This window comes from Micromesistius poutassou, assembly GCF_964030765.1.
Source record: "Micromesistius poutassou genome assembly, chromosome: 7".
Taxonomy (NCBI): Eukaryota; Metazoa; Chordata; class Actinopteri; order Gadiformes; family Gadidae; genus Micromesistius; species Micromesistius poutassou.
Window position 1 is genome coordinate 12786623 of NC_140277.1, and position 16264 is coordinate 12802886.

The 16264-nt window shown below is 49.8% G+C and overlaps 1 protein-coding gene across 2 annotated transcripts; it reads right to left on the reverse strand.

Moving 5' to 3' along the window:
• Positions 1 to 27: 27 nt before the first annotated feature.
• Positions 28 to 15856, reverse strand: tarbp1 (TAR (HIV-1) RNA binding protein 1). Of its 2 annotated transcripts, none has more exons than XM_084470386.1 (29): positions 14857 to 15856; positions 14635 to 14732; positions 14470 to 14539; positions 14212 to 14366; positions 14030 to 14082; positions 13816 to 13913; positions 13113 to 13248; positions 12605 to 12701; positions 12380 to 12469; positions 12056 to 12191; positions 11309 to 11569; positions 10839 to 10936; positions 10570 to 10728; positions 10246 to 10469; positions 9551 to 9788; positions 8881 to 9069; positions 8519 to 8709; positions 8345 to 8416; positions 7737 to 7857; positions 7327 to 7437; positions 6614 to 6763; positions 6382 to 6468; positions 5985 to 6196; positions 5241 to 5322; positions 4725 to 4896; positions 3682 to 3867; positions 2853 to 2977; positions 2026 to 2162; positions 28 to 483 (listed from the first exon to the last, which is right to left on the reverse strand). In XM_084470386.1, exons 1-29 carry the CDS (start codon positions 15821 to 15823, stop codon positions 330 to 332), a joined length of 4869 nt encoding a protein of 1622 aa, XP_084326512.1. In that variant the 5' UTR covers positions 15824 to 15856; the 3' UTR covers positions 28 to 329. The 2 variants fall into 2 exon arrangements, with proteins under 2 accessions (XP_084326512.1, XP_084326511.1); XM_084470385.1 differs by having other exon boundaries at positions 6614 to 6766.
• Between the last annotated feature and the right edge of the window lie 408 nt (positions 15857 to 16264).

The following is a 16264-nucleotide window of genomic DNA, read 5'->3' on the forward strand; positions in this document are numbered from 1 at the left end:
TCAATGATAGAAAGTTGCATGGAAATGTTTTCCCTCACACAAAATGAGAAACAGCCTTTGCTTTTAATTTGGATTCACAGCAGAACCAATTACTTAAATACATTCTCTTTATGAAGGAATACAAAATGTTTTGGCAAACGGTCTGATGAAAACCATAATTATAACCTAACTTTACAGCAGGAAATAGTAGTGAGTTTGTAATACTTTAAAAACGTTGTTCAAAAGGCAAGAATAAACAGCGAGTCAGCGAGTGGTGGGCGATACACGGCGGTTGCCACCACTCATTAAAAGCCCATGTTTCAGAGTTGTGCTCCGCGGGGCGGGGGCCGTCAGCGGGGGTGGAGGTGCTGCCGCGTGTACTCCCAGACCAGCAGGGCGGCGCTCACGTGCACGTTGAGCGAGCGGATGACCCCCTGCTGGGGGATCTCCACACACACGTCCAGCAGCTGCAGCAGGTTGGCTGGGATGCCCTCCCGCTCATTGCTGTTGGGGGGGGGGGGGGGGGGGGGGGGGAGGAAGAGAGAGAGAGACATTAATGAGAAGATGGATGGCTGAAAACTAGATGGAAGCTTACAGAGAAACAGAAAAAGTCTGGTCTGTTCTACTGATCGTAACTCCAAAAGTCTGTTTCGTAGTGTCAGAGATAATGGGGGCACAAATGCCCAAATTAATTTAACTAACTCAACACACATGCAAATGAGCTCAGTGACTCATTACGCACAGCGCAGTCCCTGATATACTTGTGCATTGATAGCAATCATAAACAAATAAACAAATAATGTGGGTTTCTTCCTAATTACAAGGGGACGCACAGGGGGAGTCCGACCGGGGGAGAAAGCCCAATTTGTTCAGCTACATTTATCTAAAGCAATCACAGTCCTCTGATGAGAGATTACAGCCAGGACACGCTGTGCTGGGGAGAGGGAAGTCGCTTTGACACGACAGCCATTACTGTCCCACACAGGCTGCTGGAGCCCGCCTCCCGCCCCCGCTGTCACTAGCCTGGTGTAGCAGAAAGGAAAGGTTCTCTTTTCATTTCGTCCTACATCCAGGGGAACAGTCAAGCTGGGCTATTTGGGTGACACAAGGGAGCACTGCTTTATACCCTGCGTTAAAAAACACAGCCTGCAACATCAACTCCCATCTACGCCCCAAAAAGGTGTCTATAGGGTTTGATGAAGTCTTCTTGTTGCCTGTGTATTCATCCCTGAGCAAGACGCCTAACCACCCCCGACCTGCCCGTTTAGGAAAGATCTGGAATCCCCTCAGTGCTATGACAATAATCCCCAGGTTGGGTGATAAATCTGCTGACACCGCTCTCTCCGTATCTCGTATGGATTTCTTTGTGCAATATGTTTCCTGGGCCCCCGGCTCCTGAGGGACAGCCAATTACAGGCCGGCGTGCCCTGACAGGCCTCGGCATGGTGGTCAGGGAGCAGGGTAGGAAATAGAGAAAAGAATCACGCACTGGTCCCCCAAGGAACACAACCGCTAAACTGTTGGGATGGAGCTAAACAGCCTCGTCAGCTCACACCTCCACCTGCCAGGAGCAACGAGGTCAACGGCACCGTTTAGAGCCCTGGCCGCTTCGCTGTGCCATGAGGGAATTTGATGCACTGCCTCTCACACTAGGGCTCCACTGAAAGTGCAGCGTTGCGTCGCCTTAAGTGCTTGTCATTTGCCTTTCTATGTGCCCCACAGAGGGCACGTGGACTCATCTAATGACCTTCACAAGAGATGTCAGAGGAGAATCAACGTGCTAATGATTATTTGTTCTGAGTGATAAGTGGTGAGTTCACGCTACCACCACTGCGGATCCAAGTTCTGCCTTTTTTTTTTTTTTGCTTGGACAGTTTGACAGTTTGTTATGCATTTCAAACGTAAACATAAGTTCCTAACGGAAAAAATAAGTAATTTGAATTTGATTGATAGAGGAGCAGTTTAGCAGCATTCAACTCATAGGTAAGGAAGCGGGATCCTGTGTTTTTGAGCCCAAACGTTTTTTTTGTTCATCTCAACTCATACCCGAGAAGCAGCAGGGTCTTCTCAGGGAACTGGTAGTCCTGAAGACTCTGGCTATTAGCGGTCTGTTCCACTCCCACAATGCAATAGCCTTCACTCTTCTTCAGCTGCAGGAAGTCAGTAAGCTCCACAGGTTTCACCTGGGAAGGAAAGACCGAGGTAACCATGTAACAAATATCCAAGTAACCATGTACAAAACATCAAAGTACATAAAATACCATGTCGCAAACATCAAACTGTACCATACATCAAATACCTTACATTCAAGTACCAAACATCAAAGAATTGTGTATCACACATCAAAATTTGATGGCCAAAGATGGAAGTACCAACTTGTGGGATAGAGGCCATGTTAACTTTCAGCCAATACAATAATCATGTCTCCCCCACAATATAACAAGAGCATGCACAAGTGGCTACCATGAAACTCTGGCGCGATGACATCTCAACGGATTAAAATACCATTGCTCTTAAGGTTGAGCACCATCTTACGGAAGTAGCATTTAAAGGTCCACATGCCACCAGGTTAGGTGGTGTGATTAGTCGTTGAGAAAATGTTTTGAAAATCTGCAGAAAAATCATCACAGGTGGGCGTGTCCACCTAGATGTGCGACGGATAGATGGGCAACAATTGCTACAGTCGACGGGGTAGGCTGGTAGTCCGATCTACCCAGCGCACATCTAGGTGGACACGCCCACCTGTGATGGTCATAACGGACCGATTTTCAAAACGTCTTGTAACGGCTAACCATGCCACACCTGGTGGCACGTCATGGGACCTTTAAAGCTGGTCTTGGAGTGCTTTAACTTTGGAGCGCTGCGTCGCTCACCTCCAGCAGAGGAAGCCAGAGCTCGGAGGAGACGCTGAGCGACTGGAAGTGCTTGTCAGCGACGTGGCGGAGACTGTCCAGCACCAGGGCGCTGGCGCCGAAGATCTCGCAGGTCCGGCACAAACCTAAGACGCACGGCGGACGTTAACCGCTGTGCAGAGGTGCCGATCGTTTCATAGGGGGTTTCAAGAAGGTGGAGGGTTCAGGCAGTTCAACGTCTTTGGCATATCGCATCAGTTAAATATACCAACAAGGAAATGTCAGGCAGAGTAGATTAGTTTAGGATAGGCTGTACATGTGTATATATGAAACGGTAACATTTGTCCGGGGATTTTACTGGATGATATAATAATGAACATTGACAGACCTTGCGTATTAGTCAATGCAAATATTGGCTTTTTTTTTTTCTTTTTTTCAAACAGGCTATCTCCACAACAAACACATTTAAATGGATTCAGCCATTTATGAATCTGCACTTGGGAGCACAATGGCCGCATGGGCTGAGAACACGAGATAGGTCTGTGAATACGGGCTGATAAGGAGAAGAACAGCCAAGGTCTGGCAACAGATGTATTGTGCCGCCTGACAAACGACCGCAATCCACGTTCTCCAAGTGCTTATCAGAAAACGGCACGAAGAGGGAAAGCACTCAATCACCAAAGCGGTAGCACATTTACATGTGGATATTATTTTACATCTTTTTTATTTTACATATTCCTAAATAGTACCTAAGATTAACGAATATCCAAAAAAAAAAAAAAAGTCTAAGTACAGGGAATTTTGGAGTCACGTAATCTAACATGATGTCAGTCATCCGGAGATCTCTGACCTCCGAGGTTGGTGGGCTTGTCGATGAGCGAGGCCACCACCAGCAGCGCTCCGTGGGCCTTCCCCAGCCGCGCGGCCCTCTGCTGGGGGGCCAGCTGCAGCTCCGGCTCCTGCTCCTGGATGCCCAGCCTCCAGGGGGTGATCTTCTTCTGCACGTCGGCCCAGCGCTCCTCCTTGTCCTGCTCACCTGAGGGTCGGGGTGGGGGGGGGGGGGGATTTAACCATGAGCACCAACCGTCTCTGTCGTGGGATTTCTGTGCGTTTCTGTCAAGACATGTCCAGATGGCTCCGGATAGACAGACAAAACGATAACAAGTTTCTCCTCCATTTTCGTGTTTACAAAGGGGGACAAGTCCCGCCCCTTCTGATATGTGATTGGTTGCCAGAAAATGAACAGCAGTGAGGACAGCAGCGCCTTTCTGAAAAGTTCAGATACTTGAAACTAGCAGAGCTTGAAGAAGCCATGTGGGGAAAAAAAAAACACTGAGTGAAGCGTTTTTTTTCTGTAGGGGGGGGGGGGGGGGGGGGGGGGGCAACAGCAAACATCACACCACTGCGGCAACAGACAGTGGGATTCAAAGTGTATTGGGAGACTTATACCTCGGGGGGGTACGTGTCTATGCGCACCATGTATCGACACACACTGAGAGGCTGTAGGGACTGTGATTGGCCCATATTGCATATTTCAGCTATATTTTCTGGTTAACATCTCGGTGGAAACATTGTTTTGCAGACGACTGGGGATTGACTTGTTCGCAGTAAGCTCTCAAATATGTTCATTTGCACCGCACTGTCCCATTCACGTTATAAAGATTCCCCTGAGTTAATGGCGGGAAATACTTTTGCTGTTGTACACGCAGAATACGCAACATACATTGTGTAGAAGACAATTGCCGCGTACTTATGGCGGCTATTCCACACAGAGGTGTAATAAACCCATAAGCACAGTATGTTGTAACAGTACAGTATGGTGTGGTGCTGGGTGGGGGAGGGTGGGGGCGGGTGGGGGCGGGTGCTGGGTGGTGGAGGGTGGGGGGGGTGCACCTTTGTCCTGCTGGATCCAGTCCCCCGGCTGGAGTAGGCGGAGGTCCGCGGCGGGGTTCCTCAGGGGCAGGGCCGGGCTGGCCAAGAACACCGCCGTCTTCTCGCACTTCCACATCGGGATCCACTCGTCGTCCGACAACTCCGACAGGCTGGGGAAAGTGTACAGTATGGTCTGACGGGACAGGAAGCAAGATAAAAAACGATTTTAGTGCACATCGTCGACCCGCGTCCATCGGCGACAACCAGAAGGCAAGGCAAGGCAAGGCAACTTTATTTATATAGCACTTTTCATACACAAGGCAGACTCAAAGTGCTTCACATATAAACATTGTCATACAATAAAAGAAAATAATAGTTAAGTAAAAAGTCAAATAGATAGAAAATAAAGGCAAAGTTTAAAAAAAACATTTTAGAAAGGCAGAGTTAAAAAAAAAATGCATTTTAGAAAGTGAGAAAATAAAGGCAAAGTTACTAATAAAATAAAATAATAAATATTTTAAGAAGCGGCTTCCCCACCTCGACGCTGTAGTCCCTGGTGGGGTGGAAGGCGCCGAAGAAGAAGTGCTCCTGAATCCTGGTCCAGTTCTTGTTGGCGTTGCTGATCCAAAGCGACATGGGAGCGGTGTATGGAGACATGGGTCAGTAGGTAGCAGATGAGGATCAAGGCATACTGCCACGCTGGGAGTCCCCCACCCTAGCCTACTACCACCTCCCTATCCCCCCATATGTTACAGCACAACTGCCCAGGCACAGTGCCCAAAACCCAAAACTAAACAACGGCCAGAGTAAAGGGCTCTTTATGGTCCCACGTTCACGCAACGCAAGGACCACGCAGACGCTTCGACGTAGTCGTGAACGTTTATGGTCCTGCGTCGGGTTTGAGTGAGCGGACCAATCACAGCCCCTTGCGGTTGCGTCGCCTCGACGGAAGGTTACAATTTTTGGGAGGCGCACGTCATGCCCTGGCGGTGGACGCAAGGAGGGTCCGCAAGGACGTAAGGGGTCCGTAACCCCCCTTGCGTTGCGTGAATGTGGGAACCATAAAGAGCCCTTTACGCCCCCTAGAGATATTCTACTGAAGAGAACCTCCCCACCTCCAGCAACAGCATCGGTCAGAAACAATTACGAAAAGCGAAAGAAAATGAAACGCCAAGGCGGTTCCCCCCGAATTCAGCTCGCCCGCCATCAGACTTTCCCCGGATATTCATCTAAAGTCAATCTGTGAGGCTGGCTTTGCACACCGCAATCAAGGCCGCTCACCCAGTGCTCTGCATGGCCTCCGCCTGGCTCAGGCAGGCCTCCACCACGGCCGCCAGGCCCCCCAGGCCGTCGCCCGCCCGCTCCGCCTCCGCCCGGGCCTCCGCCAGGCCCCACACCCTCTTGAGGGCCAGCAGGGCGTACAGACGCACGCTGAAGTTGTGGCTGAAGCACCACTGCAGGATGACGTCTAGGGCCCGGCGCCACTGAGGGCCCTGGAAGTGTGGCGGACGAGCAAAGAGAGAGCGAGAGACATTGAGAGAGGACCGGACGTTTTGTGGCTTGATATTTTTTAAATAGAAACAAGGATTTGTTTGTTGGAGTTGCACAAATTGGCTTTATGTTATGAAACTATATAACGATATATAAATAATAAACCTAAATAAAACTCCAAAGTGACCTTATCCTTCAGTTTGGGCACGATGAGATCCAAGTGCACCACGACGGACAAGAAGGTGCAGATGCTGGTCTTGGTCTTCTCGTGATCCTGAACGGCAACAGAAACAATGTGCAGAACATGTCCTTAAATCTCACTGTGGGATTTCATTGGCAGCGAGGGACATCTTTATAATGGAACTACAGGACCGCCCAGTGGCCCTAGGAGACATGCAGGTCTGATGGATGAAACCCACCATGCTGAAGCAGCCCCAGAAGCTCTCCATGTGCTCCGGGTAGCGCAGCAGGATGAGGATCATGGTCCACTCGATCAGGTACTTGACCGAGGCTTGGTTACTGCAGAACCCCGCTGCGAACGCATCGCCCAGCAGAGAGGCCACGAAACCCTGCTAGAGGACACGCATTTCTGTTTGTTATTCAGGTGCACAATGTCAAGTACACCGGGCTTGACACAGGCTTTAAATGTTTCTAAAGATTTATTTGAGCATTTTTATGCTTTACGACACTACACCCGGTGCCCTTTTCCAGAGCGCGCCGCCATTTTTGTGCTGTCCCTCCCAGCACTTCTAGTTGGAAATATCCAAACTTCTGAGGAAGGCGGTTCTCCTCACCCTTGTAAACACCAAAATGGAGGAGGAACTTGTTCTTGTCGTGTCTGTCTACAGGTCCTATCTGAAACGTCCAACAGAAGCTATCACACCAGAGACGGTTGGAGCTCATGGAGAAAGAGTAAGAGTAGGAGTAAGAGTTGTGACGCCAGCACTTTTCTGCTATAGAACCCTAAGCCCTAAGGCGGAAAAGCTTCATGTTTCGGGCGCGCGCGCACACACGCACACGCACCCACACCCACACACCCACACCCACACCCACACCCACACAAAAACAGCATTGAGCTCACTGCTAATTAATGTATTCCAACAGAGTGCCGGAGCCAATCAGTGGGGCTTACCTCTTGGAGATTAGGAAGCAGAAGCAGCAGGGTCTGCCACACTCGGTTCTTCACGCGGTGTTGCAGGGAGTTGCTATAGTAACGCGTCTTTGTCTTTGATATGTCTTTATCCTAGGGTGAGGGGGGTGGGGGGGGGGGGGGTAAATGAGAGGGGTTTGGAGGGGGGGGGGGGGGGTAAATGAGAGGGGTTTGGAGGGGGTGAGGGGGTGTAGTTAGTTGTGTACTTTCAGGCGAGATATGACACAGATACGACAGACATCAAAAGTGCTATGTTTGCAACTGTTACTATATCGGTACAGCTGTAAATAATAAGAGTGGAGGTCGGGATTACTGTACACATTTGTAGGAGCAGCGGTTATAGAGTCCTAGCACTCTAGTTTTAGAGTGCGTTTGTTTGAGCCCGCCGGCACCTTTTGCATCAGCTGCGTGGTGAGCTCTTCCAGAAGCCTCCGGTGCAGTGGCCTGGCAGGATCTAGATGACTGAGGAGCGCTAGCGCACACACACGCGGCGTTTGATCGTCCCGGTTATCCCTGGACACACACACACACACACACACACACACACACACACACACACACACACACACACACACACACACACACACACACACACACACACACACACACACACACACACACACACACACACACACACACACACGCGCTGTACTGCATTTGTGTGACTAAAAGGGCCTCTAGTGGCACAACATGTATTATCAGCCTTTAATCAGAATCCTGTATTTTTCCAAATGACCCATGACCCATATTTCTTTAAACCCATATTTCTTTTTTCGTTAAACATAATTGAAATTGAAATGTTTATTGATCCACAAACAGCTCTCTCGTACAAAGACAAGTGCTGTTCTTCCTGAAATAATACTAATCATAATATCATGTTGGAACAGAATGGTGCAGTTTAATCATTCAGGACAATTGTTCATCATTGTTGGATGGTTAATTAGTCTACTTTATACTCATGTTTGATGTGGAAAAATGGATAATAGATTCAGCGGCTCACCCAGGAACCACTAGGTTCACGGTGCACTCCTCTCCCAGCTGTTCTACGTAGGTCTGGACCTCCTGGATCAGCCTGCGGAACAACAAAACAAAACGACAGAGGAAAATCAAAACAAGTCGTTTTGAACCCCGGGAAGGATCCGGGACGCCGCCGCGTGCACCGCCGGAGCCCCACCTCACGTCCCTCCGGTACACCGGCCCGTAGACGCAGGCCTCCGTCAGCACGTGGACGTAGCGGAGAGCGCTGGCGATGGCTGCCTCGTCGCCATGGTGACCGGTGGGAAGCCAGCAGCGGCAGCAGTGCTCGACCAGCACGTTGATCACCCCCGTCTTGGCCTGGGACAGCGCCATCAGCTCGGCCGAGATCTGGACCAGAAGGCACACATTTGGAAAAAACAACATTTGCCATGACAACACAGTCCAAAATAACACTAACGTTTTCCCCCCCGTTTCGTGACCTTTTTTGTCATTCACCCTCTGAATCTATACCCATAGGCTGATCTGAAGCCGGTGTGACTGTCGGGGGAGGTGCGTCACCTGTTTGAGGGTGGAGGTGAGCTTGGGCGCCTGGCTCTCCTCCAGCTCCAGGAGGCTGCGGTGGAAGGCGGCCCCGACAAAGCCCCTCAGGGCAGGCCAGAATTCTTGGGGGTTGCGGGTCAACCCCTGGACCAGCTCCCAGCCCAGAGTCACGGCGTGGACGCACAGATCCTCGTCGCACAGCGCCACCTAGGGGGGGGTTCATGTAGAACACATTCACCACATTTCTAGATTGTATTTCATACATATAGGGGCTTGTACATCGTGCCATCGTCCCATCGCAATGACGGCCTCCATTATGGAAGCAAAGGAGCTGTTGGTTAGTTAGTGTTGGTGGTAATGCTTTTCAGGTCATTTTTTTGTTTTTATTGTGAAACAATTTGTCGTTGCGTGAAGGCTTTGTGTGTTTGAAATGGCCCGCAGCGCATGCGAGATGTGGCACTAGGTTTCGGTATAATTACAATGATTTGGGACTTTCAGTACCATAACTTCATTCATCGACAACGATGCATTCTGATGCCAGCCCAATACTTATTTTTAATGATCACGAAATGATGTATTTCCTTACCATTTTGGATTATTTAACTGTATAGAACGACAATGTAAAAGTGTCTTCAAAGTCAACTTTGAAGTGTTTTTTTGCGTGCGACCAAACTATCCAGGCGCTCACCTGGGCCAGTGCGGTACTCATGAACGTCAGCACTGGCAGAACCAGACCGCTGGGCAACAGAGTCAGGGCGTCCACGCTGCACCCCAGAGCGGCCCTGAGCGTCTGATCCGACAGGGGGGTGGTTTGGCCCGCGCCGGCCTGCCTGCTGAGGAAGCCCAGGCACGCCCACTGGTCCCGGATGAAGTGGGCGGCCGTGCGGCCCCAGTCCTGGAGCAGGGGAGCCTGCACGCCCGCGTCGCTGAGACAGACGGCAGGCCGGGTTATACGCTGTCACGCTAAGACCAACGACGACGGCCAGACTGGCTCTCATTAGAAATAAAGACTTAAAGGACTCATGTCGTGCCACCAGGTCTGGGTGTGATTAGCTGGTACAAGCCGTTTGGCACAGGGAAGGAATGATTTTCATAGTGGGCGTGTCCACCTAGATGTGTGCTGGATAGATCAGTCTACCAGCCTACCCGGTGGACTGTAGCAAACGTTGCTCATCTATCCTTCATATATCTTGGTGGACACGCCCACTTGTGATGTGGTGGCACGACATGAGCCCTTTGAAAAAGGCCTGCAATGCTTTCGATCATTAAACAAATACCACACTGCTTAGGTGGAGGGATGTGAATTACAGGAACACAATCGTTGTAAACTGTGTGATCATCATCATCATTATTATTAGGATGATATCTTTTAAATCCACTCACCTCAACCCGGACGTGGGTTTCAGCAGGGTCTGGTTAACGTTCCCCAAGGAGAGTTGGCTCTGGGCGGCACTCGACGCGGGGCTGTAGAAGTAGTTCTGGAGAGACACCAGCACAGACACGACCTCGGGTCTCCAGTCAGCGGCTCGCCGCTCCAAGAGGTCGCAGGTCGTGGCCAGCGACGCCATGGCAACCGCCCGGGTGACCTGGCTGGCCACGGAAGGAGCCTGGTGGAAAAGAAAAAAAAAGAAAAAGCCTATAGCCACATTGAATAAACAAGCCTGTGTGTTCTTCGACGTGTGCGCCGTGTGCACCTAGCTCGGGCACCTGTGGCGTGGCGCTGGTGAGGACGTCGAGGCTGACTCGGACGAGCTTGGGGAAGAAGGTCCGCTGCATGTCGTCGCTGTGCTGCGGCGCGGCGCCGTACAGCAGCACCAGCCGCCGCAGGACGCACAGATACAGCTCGGCCCGGCCCACGTCCGAGAGCTGTCCACAGTGGGAGGGAGAGGATGTCAGGGTGCCGCTGCAGGGGGACTCTCCCGTGTTTGTAGTTCTGAGAGGGGGGGGCGCGCGGCCTGGCGTGTCGTGCCTCTTACCTCCTGCAGTTCGCCGCACAGCCGACGCAGCATGAAGTCCTGGACAGAGTCGACCACTTTCAGAACCAGCTTCTTCAGAGTTAACAATAGCGTGTCTTCTGCAAAAGTACAAAAAGTACATGTAAAAAATTAAAGCTTTTGAATTGAGCTCTTAAATATGTTTATCGTCTATTTATTATTATCATATATTTAGATGTTTTTGGGGACATTATGTATACAGACTTCTTTAATTTTTTTTTTTTTTTTTGCATTTAGCACTAAGGTGTTAAAACGCTTCTTCTCCTGAGTAACAGCCCCTTCATTTCCATCCACCATGAGGTTTGTTTTCTTCCTTAAACCCCATCAGACTTTCTCGCCGGATCCGCCCACGCTGCAGTCACAACTGGCTGCATTCACACTGACCGCAGCCACCGCCCTCCAGCAGCAGGTAAACTTCCTGCGTGAGGTCACGGGGCGTCATGGTCACCCACCTGGCTGCTGCCCGTCACCGGGAAGCCCTGGGGCGCCGCCCAGCTGGAAGAGCCGCAGCACGAGCTGCAGGCTCTTGTCGGTCTTGCGCAGGGGCAGGTAGGCGTTGGTGCTCAGCCTGCCCAGGGTGTCCAGCAGGGGGGCTAGGAGCTCCTCGACCGCCGGCCCTCCGCCTGCCGCCTCCTCCTCCATATCAACACACAGGAGGACCGCCCTGGCCAGCTTATCCGCCTCTTTAGGGTCCGGCAGCCTTTCACTATGACCTGAAGAAAGGGACGTGAGTGAGTGAGTGAGTGAGTGAGAGAGAGAGAGTCAATGAGTAACGCTACATTCACACTACACGGTCCGTCCGTTCTGTTGCCGTTGCCGTGGCCTGCGTGAAAAGTTTAGTTTACTTTTAGGGGCGGTGACGGATCCGTCTGCCAATCAGATCACGTTGTGCACATATACCCCAATACACTGTCCAATGAAATCGCCTTTGTGATACAACCCGGGGAGAACACATGGACACGTCAGAAAGCCCCCAGCCGTCGATGCAAGCATGTAGTGTGTATGTAAGGTAGGTGAGTGAGTGAGTGAGTGAGTGAGTGAGTGAGTGAGTGAGTGAGTGAGTGAGTGAGTGAGTGTGAGAGAGAGAGAGAGAGAGAGAGTCAATGAGTGAGTGAGAGTGGTGTGTGGGGCAGTGAGCTTCTGAATCTGTCAGTCTACTTGGCCCCTGCATTGTGTTTGAGTTGCTTCGCCCCTCTTACCTGCACTCGCTGGGACTTGGAGAAAGGAGTGCATCTCAGACTGGACGTATGCTTTAATGGTTCCTTTATTTTGCATTGTGCTGTTTTCAACGCTGGGCTTAAAGTTGCCCTCATTGTCCGACAGCCAGGCGGCCACCTGGGGTTGGGGGGGTGGCAGTGGCAGTTTAAAGAAGACTTGGGTACATTTTTGTCTTTTAACTGAAACTTGTGCACATACATTGACACACACACACACACACACACACACACACACACACACACACACACACACACACACACACACACACACACACACACACACACACACACACACACACACACTACCTGTTTCCAAAGAGGTGTCCCTCTACACAGTGACTCGTCTGCATGGAAATGCGTCAAAAAACTGAAGACGTCATCTAGAGTAACAGCCTCCTTTCAAAATAAAAGCGAATGAAACATACAGTTAAATGGAAAAGCACACAATTCTGTTCCAAAACGGTTCAGTAGTTTAGAGTTTTCACAAAAGAATCATTGGTCGAAATCAACCCAGCACATAGGTTGTCCTACCACTTGCGTGAGACAGAGGGCGCTGTTCAGGAGGTAGCACTGGGACGCTCCCCTCAGCAGGACCGGGTGAGTGACCATAGTGCACTGCAACACCTCCCTGTGGCACGACAGGAACAACATCAACCCACTGCACCACCAAGGATATGGGTTAGGCACATGAGCTAGGATAGCACAGGGACTAGATTAGAATAGGAGCTAGGTTAGTACAGGTGCAATGTTAGCATATGAGCTAGGTAAGCATATGATCTATGGTAAGCATAGGGGCTGGGTTAAAATAGGGGCTGGGTTAGGTTAGCAAAGAGCTAATATTAGTGTATTAGTGTGTAAGCAAAATCTTGGTCAAGGGTTTTACCACTAGGGCTGCTGGCTCCTTCACAACCTGTAACATTCTGTACTTAACTCCAAAGTGGAATAAAAGGCGTCTAATAAACCACCTGTAATAATGACATTAAAGAAACCCTGATTAGAAAGCGGCCCCTCTGTGCTCCCGATGCGGTGCTCAGACTACCTGAGGGCCTGCAGGCCCTGGCCGCCCAGCAGTGGGCTGCGGGGGAGGCGGGACAGGGCCTGGGAGAGGAAGAGGACGGGCACGGCGCACCAGTGGTGGGAGCCCAGCCGCTGGATCAACTGCAGCAGCACCGCGCCTGGAAGGGGGGGTGCAGTACATGAGTTGAAGGCTAAGGCCCAGACTATGGAACTCCTCCCCCCCCCCCCCACATAAGATCAGATTCTGTCACAACATTCAAATCCAAACTCAAAACCCACCTGATCAAACCTGGCATACTCACTGTGACTGGTCACTGTATGGTTTAAAAAATGTTTGATGCTTTGTTGTTGTTCTTTTATGCTTTTTACTCTATGTAAGGTGACCTTGGGTGACTTGAAAGGCGCCAAAAATAAAATGTATTATTATTATTATTAAGGACCTTGACGGCATTCTAGATCACAGTATATTGTACTTGGCAAACATGTGTTTGTGTGTTTGTGTGTAACCGCAGCATCTGAGATTAATTTGGTTATTGGATCGATTATGCACTGAACCCAAAAGTCGTTCTTTTTAAATAACTAAAAAACAACATATTGCTCTCTATATATATTTCACTGATGATAATGATAAATAAGTAGGCCCAAAAGGTTAATAAATCACACTTTGTGATTAACATAAAGAACAATAGCAGTGTTATGTCCATACAGAAACAGCATATCTCCACCTCTTTCCTCTGATGGCAGGCTGCTGAAGAAAGACGTCAGAAAGGCAGACAGTTTGACGCCCAGCTCGGGACAATCCCCTATGCTCTGTCCCGCGGCCCTGGACATCAAGAAACAGATAGACATTCAAACCACACCCAATGTGCTGGTTTAGCCGTTAAGGCATTCGCTTTTTCCACATAAATCACATTCTATTTTGGACAATAATATGCTCACCTGTGGAAGAGTGAACTCTCAGACAATACATCCATGAAGGGGCCGACTACAAACTGGAAAGAGAAATTAATCATCACACTCATCAAAATAATTCTTAAATACACATATGAATGTATATCAACATATATGAATGGAAACGTCAGCTTGAAATTGCAAAGGACGACGGGACGGTTGACCGGCACCTGGGAGAAGGCGGTGGCGAAGGCGGGCTGTCGGAGGGCCTGCAGGTCCAGCAGGTGGTACACGCCCTCCCTCATCAGGGACTTGTTCTCACTGTCGAACATGCGCTGGTACACGCACAGCAGCCAGGAGGGGTGACAGCAGGCCCTGCCCGACGCTGCAAGACCCATCGATTTAAGGTGTTGATAATACACCCCAACCCTCCAATTTGTATTTTTTATTTTGTTCTTATTAATATGTTTAAGTGCGTGTTGACTCACCTTGGGTATCCGTGGCGGTTGTCTGGATCAACACGTCGATTCTGTTGAGCACTGGCCGCACGACGTGGATCTGTAATAGCAGTGTTATAAATTAGCAACACAGCATCTGTACTGCAACTATAATGGCTGTGGATGAATAAATAACAATGTTGAGGCTCCACTTGCCTGGTTTTCCTCCAGGGTCTCCATCACGAGCGCATAGTCCTCCCAGAACTCTCGGAGCAACTGGCTGTCTTTCGGCGACCATCTGAACAATAGCTCATCTACAGTTGCATGTTAAATGAGATAATGTGAACTTCAAAGACACCCCTGGAAAGATAATTTCGTGATAATATAACCAAACTAATATTGTTCAAGAAAAGGGAAAAAAAGAAAGAAAGAATTTACCTTCTTCTGATGGACAGGTCGGACACTCAGCTCCCTGTTCTTCCGAAAAGGCCACACATCTTTTCAGCAGATACAACGCCCGTTTACGACACACGTTGTCCTTGTGTGTCAGTCCGGCCTGGACGATCCTCCAGAACTGACGGGCTAATCGCACGTCAGGTCGAGTGGTGCTGAGGCTGAGGTCCTGACACTGCGCTTGCAGGTCAGTGGGAGGGAACAGGTGATCTGACAGCACCGTCAAACACAGCAGGGTGCGCTCTGTCACCGCAGCAGTGTCGTCGCTCCGGTGCCAGGTGAACAGCTCGTCCAATGTGAACTGAAGTGTGCTACTTAACCATTCCCCGGGCTTGCATGAGTTCAAGAGGGTCAGGAGCAGTCTGACCGTGACTTTGGAGACGACGGCCTCAGACAACGTGCGGATGCAGTGTAGAGCGGACGACAGTGTCGTTTGAGTGAGTTGTTTATCCAAGGTGATAGACGGTAAAAGAACAGCGATTACTTCAATGGCAACTTCCACGTTGAGGAGTCTCCCGTCGGCGTCGTCCTCCTGCAGAGCGGGCAGGACCGTGTCGGCCAGCCGCCCCACTACATCATCATCACCACAGTGAGGGATGCAGACGCCCAGGAGTCTGCACGCCGCAGCGGTGCTCTGTCTGGGACGAGAGTCTTGAAAGGCAAGGTTTTTATCAGTGACATTTTCTTTGGATATCTTTAGGAGGAAGGGGACGCACTGATCCCAAATGATTGATTCAATCTTTGTGACGATCTGTTGTCTTTTCGCACTTTCAAACACAACCTTGTCTGCAGATGTACCGGCTAAATGCTGTCCAATTCCTTCAATGAAAGCTGTCAGTGCCTCTACCCTTTCCTTTTCTGGCCACGAGTCCTTTGGCCAGGACAAACTATTAAATAAGATGTCATAATTGGGTGCGCTGGTTAAAAGTGCGTTTATCAAAACAGAGGACATTGTAATGTAAACGCCGTCGATTCGGTCTCTCGTAGTGCCATGCGTGTGTGGTGTAAACTTTGGAGAATCGTAAACTTCCTAGTACGTCAACAGAACCTATCGCGAGATTTGGGACTGTCCGTCCAGCTTTATTTATGAGTGGTCGGTAGATGTCCCTGTTTCGCTAAATTCCCAAAACAACGTTCCACTCCATGAGATTCATTTTAGGTAAACAAAACCTTTCGGCAATAAACTTCAATTTATTGATGATCGTATCTCAATAAAGCAGAAGCTTTACTTTCAGTGTTACATACCGTTATACAAAAACAGGTCAATAAAAATCACAGTTATAGAAATATTGCTTTACAAATATTGTTGTTATGCTGTTCTGATTATAAAAAGAGATACCGCTGCATGGAGAACCTTTGGATGAACGTATAAGGCATATAAAAAAAACAAGGA

Bases quoted from the DNA above. Each gene is read 5' to 3' on its own strand.
- tarbp1 (XM_084470385.1), bottom strand. From the start codon at position 15,823: ATGTCCTCTGTTTTGATAAACGCACTTTTAACCAGCGCACCCAATTAT. The intron at 14,083-14,211 runs GTGCCGGTCAAC...TTCTCTTTCCAG, and splicing joins TCGCCACCGCCTTCTCCCAG to TTTGTAGTCGGCCCCTTCAT. The intron at 7,438-7,736 runs GTGCCGGCGGGC...CCCTCACCCTAG, and splicing joins CCACGCAGCTGATGCAAAAG to GATAAAGACATATCAAAGAC.